Source organism: Falco cherrug, chromosome 1 (genome assembly GCF_023634085.1).
Source record: "Falco cherrug isolate bFalChe1 chromosome 1, bFalChe1.pri, whole genome shotgun sequence".
NCBI lineage: Eukaryota > Metazoa > Chordata > Aves > Falconiformes > Falconidae > Falco > Falco cherrug.
In genome coordinates this window covers 99,206,487-99,216,807 of record NC_073697.1, presented here as the reverse complement: position 1 = coordinate 99,216,807, position 10,321 = coordinate 99,206,487, and the positions used below count along the sequence as shown (strand labels likewise).

Sequence of the window (10,321 nt, the reverse complement as noted above, 5' to 3'; positions counted from 1 at the left end):
GTTGTATGCTTTTAGCAGAAGAGAGTACGGTAAATTTTAGCAGCTTGTCTTGGAACCTAACGCTGCCAGTAAGGCGGGATAAAGCCTGCCAGGAAATACCTGTGAGGTTGAGGGAGGGGAGCAAACCAGCGTAAATACAGCTTCAGTGAGCAGCTTTGCTGACTGCACTTCACAAGGCATGGGGGTGAACCTGTTAAACAGAGACCATCTCCCATGATGGACGTTTTTTAGACATTAAAAATTCATTGCTCTGGGACACAAAATGCATCCAGCCGTGAAGCAAGTGAAATGATGCGCTCTTGGAAGCGAGCAGCGCCTGCCCGTGCCCACCAAGCCCACAGAGCTACCCAGGATCACGGGCTGGCGGCAGCACCAGCAGCACAACTGGTAAATGGCTCCTGGGAAGTACTCTGTAATCGGTATGGAAGCCGTTTCTAACAGGCAGCATTGAGGATTATCTGTTTTGCTTCATCTCCCATCCCCCTCACCCTTCATCCAACACCCGGTCCCAAAGGCTGAGTGGAGGGGGCTGGGTGGTGGCTCCAGGCACCCACAGGAGCTGCTTGGGCAGAAGCACCATGTCTGCAGGCAGCTTTGGAGTAAGGCAGAGGGTGGCAAAATACCAGCCCTGCCAGCCGCCTGCTGCAGGAGAAGAGGGGGTTGGAGGTGCAGCAATGGTGAGGTGCTCCAGCCCCACATGGAGGGGTCTCAGGCCACAGGACAGGCGGCTTCCCCCACCTGCCAGGGCAGCAGCAGGACACACTGTGGTGGGAGGTGGCCCCCAGCAGCAGACAGGAGCTTTCTGCTCCACAGCACTCACCCCTTCTGCCTGGTTCTATCCGTGGCAGCACCACGGTGATCCCAAGGGGTCCAGTGCTCTACTGCATCAGGGCAGGGAAAGTGGGATCCAGGCCACCACTGCCTCCTCCCCCTGCCCATCACAGCCCTTGCTTCAAAGGGAGGAATTAAAAAGATGTCCAGGCAGCAAAAGGATTAAGTTTATAGCTGACTTCCTTATTTAGTTGAATTTTTATTTCTTTTGGCAAAGCTCTTGCTTTCAGTAGCTACTAAAATGGTTGGTTATCAGTTGTCACACTTAAAGTGCTTGTCTGGGAGCACAGAAAATGCATTTCTAATGCTGGATATCACAAGTGAAACTGGACTGAGCATCCCTGATAACCTGAGATACCTCAGGGGAGGTAGCATGTATCACTGACAGTTCTGCTTCATCTACAACTGGGAGCAGCTCCTGAAGAAGCAACAGCCTCAGATGGGAACAGGCCACCTCCAGCAGCTCAGTCTCCAACATCACACTCACAGGAACACACGCATTGCCTAGGAGTGCTGCAGCACCAAGGAGACACAGTCCCATCACTTAACATGTTTAGCTTTCTACCGCGCTGCCTGTTCAAGGCCAGGTGTCTGCATGGGAACAGGGAGAACTGCCACAGAGGACAGGGGGGAGGGCTGTGCACCCCCAGCACAGGGTGCGAGGAGTCAGGCTTCCACAGGTGCTGCTTTCAACTCCTCCAGGCTTGTTCCTGTAAACTAGGTCTTTGACTTCTAGGCTAGAAAACGTAGAGCTGAGTTTTAAAGAAATGAAACTTCACATTAAAAAATGAAATTAAGTACAGCAGAAATAATTGCATATGAAGTGCCAGTAATATGGACAAAAGCAATGCAAAACCATGGATCAAATTCTCCCTTGCCTGCTTGCTTTTTAGACTAGATGCTAGGTACTAAGCGTTCTCTTGCAGTCATCCCTATTTGCCAGCTTGAACATAAAGCAACTTATTCTCCAGACTACTTAAAGTTTTATCTTCCTAGTCCAAGTTTCTGCTGTACTGCACAGCTGTAGTTTTACTGCTATCCAGTACTCAGGTAGAATGCTTTAATGCAAGCTACATTAAATTTGTAACCCAAAGCACCTTGAATGTTAGTGACCAACACCCTCCTGTCCCATCACCCATTTCCTTCCCTCCTCCACCTCAAGTTATTTTTGTCACAATTTCACACAAGACACAAAATAGCACAGAAACCAAGACCAGCTGTACCAACACCTGGAACAGCTCTCACTTCTGTATGAAGTTTCAGTTTCTTCTCTCGCTCCAGTTTAAGTGGTTTTAATACTGTCACATTGGAACAAATAGATGGATAAGGACAACAGAAAAGAGTCCTCCTGTGATATTTGAGATGAGCTCCTGCAAAGTTACTTTATGCTTCAGCAATTCCTGCAGTAACACAGAATCTGCACCTCTTTCACCACATATTTCTCACACTGCTTCACCAACACCAGCCACCACTTTAAGCGCACCCACCTTCACTCAGACCAAGCATTTTGCACAGTTAACTGGCCAATGGCAAATACTACAGTGATTTTATTCAGACATCAAGCTACTGCCATCTGTGTTCCCCATTCAGGCTGCAGATTTTGCTCTAGCTGCTTTGGCCATCATACAGACCCATCCACCTTCAATGGAATTTGCACCCCAGAAAGCTGCTGAAGCATCCAGCTGCTTACACCAAAGTGCTGCTGGATTGCTGCATTGAGGTGGTTTAAGTACAAGACACCAAGAGACCCAGTCTTCTAAAACTTCTATACAGTTTTGAATTCTATAAGGCCCAGATACTCTCCCCTCCCCACTGAGATCCAAGGCAAAAAAGGGTCAGTGAGCTGCACTGCACTTTAATTGCACCAATACAGTTAAATATTAAATGGAGAAAGCAACTCTACATAGCAAATGGAAAACAAGCATTTACATAGTAAATCTGTAAGACATACAGACTATTCAGTCTTAACCCAGTTGTCTATACAGGAACATCCCACTACAGTTTCCTGTGTTAAAATAATTTTAAGTGGGAAACTAAATGAACATTTTCAGGTTCACACAGAATCGTCAAGTTACTGAGAAACAAACTTTCCTCCCTCATGAGCCAATACTGATGGGGTGGGTGGGAGGACAGGACACCCTAGACTTCCTCCATACCAGGAGAAGCACATTGGCCATCACTCCATCTACTAGCATGGACTGAAGTGAGCAATGCTGTTCTGAATACACTTCATTCCACACCCCACAAAGGGGCATTTATCCCATTATCCTGCCAGGATAATTTTCCAAGGGAGTTAACACTACAAGTTAGACACTGACCAGTTGGCACTACAAAGCTAGACACTGATCAGTTGGGGAAAAAGTTCATTGGCAAAGCTATCCTCCCACACATGGTCAGTGTCAAGTGGAGAGGACATGTCACTGAAGGGTGACAGGGATCCTTCATACCCAGAGTCACTACAGGCATCCAACAGAGAGCTTGAAGCTGCAAGGCTATAGTGAGAGGAAAGCAGATGAGAGATGCCCAGTTCAGGCATGAAGCTGTCTACAGGTTCTTCTTTCACAGATACTGGGATCTCAGGGATAGCTTTGTCTTCAGGTGGAGAGAGAGATACTTCCTTGATTTTCACTAGCATATCGGTTTGGTCACCCATTTTAATAGGAATCTCCAGTATTAGGGGCTTTGTGTACACATGATCAAACCTTATCAGTTCATTAATGGCCTCCAGCTTAGCTGATGGGGACCCCAAAGAGGGAGAGGAGGAGGTTGGTACGGAATTTGTTTCTCCACAGATGTCTTCCTCCAGCTTTTCCAGGCACATTGACTCTGAACCAGCGTATGTGAGAAGCATCTCTGGGTCCAGACAGTCCAGAAAGCCCAGCAGGAGATCAGACTGCAGAATGAAAGAACGGTTTAGGAAGACAGCCTACTACTGTTACAGCAAGGCATCAGTTGCAAAATCTATTGACACTCATCTGAAAGTTAAAATGCGCTAATGGGATCATGGACCTAGGAATTTTACCAAGATCACCATCAGAACAGTTAAAGCAATTTCTCATCTCAGATTTTTTTTTTTTTTTCTTTAAAAGGTACTGGCAACCTACATGCATTTGATGTTCACTGCCTTTATCAAACTCCTCAGGACCTTGGACCCATCAGGTACAACCACCACACTACCTGCTGGCTCCACAGAGCCAGTACCAAAACCCAGTTTAAGCAAATCTGCCCATGACCAAAGGTGGTGCGGTTGTTACAGGTTTTTGTTGGGGGGTGGGTTGGTTTGGGTTTAATTGGTCATTTTTTTTTTTTTAAGTGAAAGATGCCTGTCCTTACATTTCTGGAAGTTCATAAGGGGCAAGCTTTAAGTCTGAACGGCTTTGCCAAGTGCCAGCTCATCAGCAAAATTATGAAGTCTACTTTCAACAACAGGAAAAGCACAGTATGCTTTTGGTATTTGTACACTGTTGCTGTAAGTGCCACCAGGCTGTTTCAGGCAATATCCTCTTAAGATTTTATGGAAACTGGACTTGAACCAGTTGCATGAACTCCTGTACTCACTGGATACAGCCCAACACAGCTGTTCTGAGCCACAGGTATGGCACTCCAAGACTTAGAAACCAAGCCAACCACAGAAAATTACTTTATGTCAAGAAGTTACAACACTAGTCTTAGATCCACAGTGGTTCCGAGTTCTGTGTGCATTTTGGGTAGGAATGGATGCTTACCTTAGAGTCTGAATCACTGTCATCAGAATCCATGTGGAAGTTATCAGAAGTGGTGACTGCTGGGCCTGCACCTGCTGCAGAGGAACACGTAGTCTGAGTGCTGCGGACTCAGCGGACCCGGTCACCAATCTAATCTCATCCACCTGTGATTCCTTTACAACCTGCAGGCAAGGATAAAACCCAGTCAGTCACCACAGAGATTCTAGCAGACAGTACAGCACATAACCCTGAAGATCATGGTCTTCCTGCAACAACTTCCAACATCAGGTGCTCCACTGGCTTTGGCAGCAGGAACCCAAGGGTAGCCTCAAGGCCCACGTGTTTGCAGATTTGTTTTGTTCACTGCTTAACTGAAAGCCTGACACCTTCCACTATGTCCCTGGTCTTCAGAGACAGCTGTATACGACTGACAGTTACTACTTCACTTCTAGAACAGATTGTAGACCAGCAGATGAAACTGCCTCGCAACAGCTTGGGACCAGGCAGTGGACTGCCCCCCACCCACTGTGGGCAGGCATCCCGAGCATCCCCGGGACCCCCAGCGGGGAGGGGGCGAGGGGGCTGCCAGCGCGGCGACGGGCTCACCTGGGGCTCGCTCCCCTCCTCCACCTTCAGAGCATCCAGGCCCAGGCGGCAGCGAAGCTCCTGGTTCTCCAGCGCCAGGTTACATGTCTTCTCCCGCAGGAGCTGGTTCTCCAGCAGCAGCCTCTGGTTCTGCAGAGAGCCGTGAGGCAGGGCGGCCCCGGGCCCATGCCCGGCTCCCCCCGGGCCCACACCGGCCCCCTCCAACCCCGACCCCTACCTCCTCCTCCAGCTCCACCACCTGCTGCTCCAGCTCCGTCATCCGCGCCTTCTTCCTGTCCCGGGCGCTCTGCGCCGCCACCCGGTTCTTCAGCTTCCTGCGGGGCAGGGCGGCTGTCAGCGCGGCTGCCAGCGCGGCGGGGCCCCGCCGCCGGCCCCCACTCACCTGCGCAGCGCCTTCTCCTCCGGGCTCAGGTGCGTCAGCCGCTGCCGCTTGCGGGCCTGCTGCGGCGCCTCCAGGCCCGGCGGGCTGGCTCCTGCCGGCAGGACGACGGAGAGGTGGCGGCCGGCCGCGGGGGGCTCGGCCGCTTTGCCGGGGATAAGGAGCAGCCGGGGGGCCGCGGTACCGGGCAGCGCGGCCATGGCGGGCGCGGACGGAGCGGGACGAGCGGCGCTGCCCGGCACCACAGCTCACAGCCGTCTGCGCCCCCGCACGCCCCGCCCGGCTTTCTACTATCGTGGCTCTTCCCCATTGGCCGGAGCCGTATGACGACACGCCCCGGATGGCCCGTGATTGGTCCGAGGCCGAAAGCAAGGGGAAGGGAGGGTAATTGCATCAGCCGAGGGGGTTGGGGCTTGGTGAGGTGTCAGCGCGGGCGGAGGGGCGGGGCCGCCAGGGCTCGCGGGGGCGGGCGGGCCGCTCGGCTCTGCTCGGATCGGCCCCCGCTCGGATCGACTCGGCACCGCTCGCTGCCTGAGGCTCGCTGAGGCGCCTGGAGGAGGGACCGGCCGCGGGCGGTTGTCTCTGCCCTGCAGCCACCTTACCTGAGGCGATCTGTCCCACACAGCCAGAGCGGGATCCGAGGGGGAGGGACAGCTGCTGAGGAGCCCGAGTGCCGAGGACGGGCTGTAACTTGACATGAGGGTGGGCTCAAGAACGAGGGAGCAGGGAGAAGTCGGCGCCTGATCGCAGAAGCTGCAGAGCGCGCAGAAGCGCCTCGGGGGCTGCACTTGGCATCCAGCCTGTCCCAGTGCAGCAAGTACATTAGTTACCTGATCAAATGGGTGAAGTGGCAGTGCGGGCGTGGAGTGAAACGCGGGCACTTGGTGATGGCCAGAGAAGGCCTCGAAGGCCGCGCCGCAGGTGGCAGCCGCGCGTGTCCTGGAGCGCTGGCCTCCACGGCCTCCCCACAGCTCCCCCTCGTCTTGCTCGTGGCAGTTGCCCGCAACCTGAGTAGTTATGAAATGTTGAAACTATGGCTACTTACACGTCTTTCTGAAATCCATTTGGACGCTGAATTTAAATCAGTTAAGATGTTAAACTGTAAAGGAAAAACACCAGGTTTAAAAGTTCAAAGGCGCTGGTGTGCTGGTTTGGCTTTACTCCAGCGCTGGAGTCCTGCCAGGCTTTCATGATAGGAAGAACAAACTGCGTTTGTAAGTTTGTGTTTGTTCTTTCCTTACTCACTGCAGCATGACATTTAGTTAAGGCTGAGAGTTCACCTTTCTACTTTGACACCTTTGTGAAAAATGCGGCAACTTTTTGATAAGTCTTTTAGTCTGAGTGTAAAAAACCTGTTTGTTCTAGTCCTGCTAAGCCCCTTGGATACCGGTCATTGGAAACTATCTGCTTCTCCTTTGTACATCACTTTTTGGTTTGGACATGTGTTTCTTCTGTAATTCTAATTCCCAATTAAAAACTCATTACTGTTATCTAACAAAATGCAGGTCCTGTATTAATATCTTTTCCTGATTTCAGACATTCATTTCAAGTAAGTTGCCCTGTTTTACAACAAAAAAATTGAACGGGCTGTCCCTGCTTGTGCTGCTTTGTGATATTTATAGCCATACTGCTGAGACTAGCTGTGATGTGATTTGTCATATAGATACTCAGATTTCTTAGCATTATGGTTGAAGAAAGATCCTAACTTTCTGCCTGTACGTGATTTTATTTTCCTATTTCATTTTATATGGAGCCAGAACAAAAGCATCTTTCTCCTTTTGCAACAAACAATTGTGATCGTGAATAAACTTCAGAAGTGCAGAGACATATATACTAGTAGTGGTATACGAGTCACTTCGCAGTGTCCATACTCACTGACTGTAATAATGGCACTCATTAACATGTCTAGCATTGGCAACAATAGCTGGCAAAAGAAGGGCATGACACCCTGCAGTCTAGTCCTGTTGATTAATTTTAGTAGCACTGCTAGGACTAGCTGTGATGTAGTTACTGAGAACACATTTAGGCTCACAAATAGTACATTACTACCATTAGGATACATAAAGCCTTTTGTTAAATAGAGGGTTAAGTCACTGGGTAAAAAAGTGGCAAAGGAAAATTCAATAAAGCTGGTATTGTACTGAGACACCCTTTCAGAAAGCTTTAAAAGACTTCAAGGTTCATTCTGATTTCCACCTTTTTTTTTTCCCCCAAAAAACCCTCACTGTTTAAACATTCCAGTTTTTGTGTTTTTCTTTTTTTCACTCATTGGATTGAAGCCTGTGATCCACATGACAGTGCTGTAGTTACTCAAGAATGCTTCTCACCCTGTTTTTTAGTGCAGCACAACCATCTATCTAAAGGATGTGCCAATGAGGATACTGTTGGCTGTTCTGCCAGAAACATTAGTTCCTGCTAACATAGCTTTACGTAGTATGTTCCAGGTGGCCAAGCCACTGGAGGAAATAATTTTGTTTAACAAAGGTGGAGAGGCTTTGCCCTTGTGTAATATTAGATGCAGAGAAAGAAATGCGAGCTGAATGTTATCTGCGTATGAAAAAAAAAAGGGGGAATAGAGGAGGGAAAGAAAATGGAAGAGGGTGTAGAGAAAAGGTAGCTTAACTAACAAGCATGGTCTGAGAAAGAGCTTGTTTGCCCAATGTGCCTCTGAAAACTCTTGGAAAGTGGCCCAGGGCCCCAGGGTGGCGTCAACAGCTGGAGTATTCCCAGATCTGTATCAATAGCTGATTAAAAGAAAAAGGGAACTGTTCTGCAGCCTAAAATGAGGTTATTCCAAACCTGTAATGTTTGTCGTGACCTTTGTATTCATTTTACTTATTCTTAAATTTCATCATTACACATTGGGATTCAAGAGTGCATCTCTCAAAATTCCAGCACTCCCCGGCCCAAGGTGGAAAGCAGCCATTACCTTCCCCAAAGAGACGCTGCTGACCGAGTTGCCAAGTTCATCGTCAGTTGGAGCAGGGGAAGAGTTTCACTTCAGCCACATTATTCAGTTGTCTGGGGCACCAGCAACACTTCCTGCTAGCCTTAACGGTTCAGGCTTTTTGGGAACATACACGGGGTTCACGCCACTCCTCTTGCTCTGAGTGGAAGGGTTGCTCCTAGTTGTTGCAGTGGGTGGGGGCAATTCACAGGCAGCGTGATAATAAAGGAAATAAGCACTTTCCGGCAGTCTGGTGAGCCTAGTAGGAACAACGACATACCTTTTCTTCAGCAAAAAGGTGATATTCCTACAGCGTGGAGAATTATGCAGAATCTGTGTCCTTTGCCTGCCGCATGGAGCTGCTAACCTGTCTGCATGCTGCAGGAAGTGGCACTGGCTTTGCCTTCTCTTAGTGCTGCCACAAGCAAGTCCTGCAGAAAGGTGACTTTTTGCTTAGCTATCATCCCTTCTCTGTAAATACTTACTGCTGAGACTGTACCTCATTGGCCTTTATGATTGTTTCCAGTATACCACTGGAAAAGTGTGGAAAAGTCCCAGTGAGTCCAACCTTGAACCCTGACTCCTGCAAGCATCTTACAAACGTGTACCTTGCATTCCAGTTCCTTGTCCTCATGTTCCACCCACATAGATTACCGTCACCTGTTATTACCCAGAATTACAAGGAGGCCTGCCTCAGGTCCATCTCACACCTGTGTGGTGGGCCACAGGTGTAGGCTGGAGGTTCTTACTTTAATCAACTCTATGGCTCGCTCCTTTGACCTACCTGATTTTGTGGTGAGGGAGAGATCCCATCACACTTGTGCCTTGAGTGCCTCCTGTTACAATTCTTCTTCCAGCACCTTCAGAACTTCATGCTGGAGTTCTCACTGTATTTTCCCCACAGCAGTGTGCAAATCTCTACAAGCAGCATCAGTTGACTTGGGCAGCATATATCTTGTGACAGATCACGTGCCTTCACAGTAGGCTGCTCTGTCATCCCGTCCCAACAGAACTAGTTCTGCCTTGCTTCTGATTCACAAAAGAAGTCTGAATTAACTCAGACAATGCTGTTAGTGTTTCAAGAACAAAGATATTCTGGAAGTTGGCTAGAAACTGGGCATTTCACAGGGCTGTTTTTCAGGAAAAGAGGGTCTCCCTTCGCTGTCACGGGAGTTCCCAGCAGCCACAGGCACAGCAGCTCACCTTGGAGCTCTTCTGGGCGGTTTAGCGGCATTCCTCACATTCAGAGAGGTTGTGCCCTCTTCTAGGTTTAGCAGTGGCTTAGTAGCAATACATTTCACACCGTACCTCATCAAAAAGCCAAGTGGGAAGCATGCCAAAGACCAGTTGTAGATGCATGTATAGCAACTGATTGACTTAATTTTTAACAAATATGCAACTCCATTGTTGCTCCCCCCTGCAGTAACCTTTCTGCATCACAAGATATTTTTGGCAGCAAAATCGCCTCGTGCTTCATGGCTTTTAACATTTTGTGTGTGCGATTCCTTTTTTTTTGATGTTAGGGAATGCAAGACAGGTTTTTCTTGACAAGGTCTAATGATATAGCATCTCTTTTTGGAGTGATAACAGCAAATTTAAGATCAAGCAACCTATATAAAGATCTCAAAACACTCCTTGAATCTACACAGTATCTTCTTTACCCTGAATTTCCCTTGCATCGTAATTCCCATTTGCTTCATTGTGTTAGACAACTCTGAAACTCAAGAATTCTCTGGACTTCGGCAAGACCGGAAATTAACTAACCTATCTAATTTTGCAGCAGTTGCAATTTTTTGCCAATTTACTACTGTTTTTTCCAGAAACCCGATATGCTCATTAAACAGCAGAGGTCTC

The 10,321-nt window shown here is 48.8% G+C and overlaps 1 protein-coding gene across 1 annotated transcript; it reads right to left on the bottom strand.

Annotated features, from left to right (window-relative positions):
- Positions 1–2,666: 2,666 nt before the first annotated feature.
- XBP1 (X-box binding protein 1) lies at positions 2,667–5,799 on the bottom strand. The gene is given in 6 exon segments (XM_055711348.1): positions 2,667–3,724; positions 4,557–4,661; positions 4,664–4,717; positions 5,142–5,270; positions 5,359–5,455; positions 5,524–5,799. Coding segments are annotated over 6 exon segments (1,140 nt in total). The 5' UTR covers positions 5,721–5,799; the 3' UTR covers positions 2,667–3,166.
- Between the last annotated feature and the right edge of the window lie 4,522 nt (positions 5,800–10,321).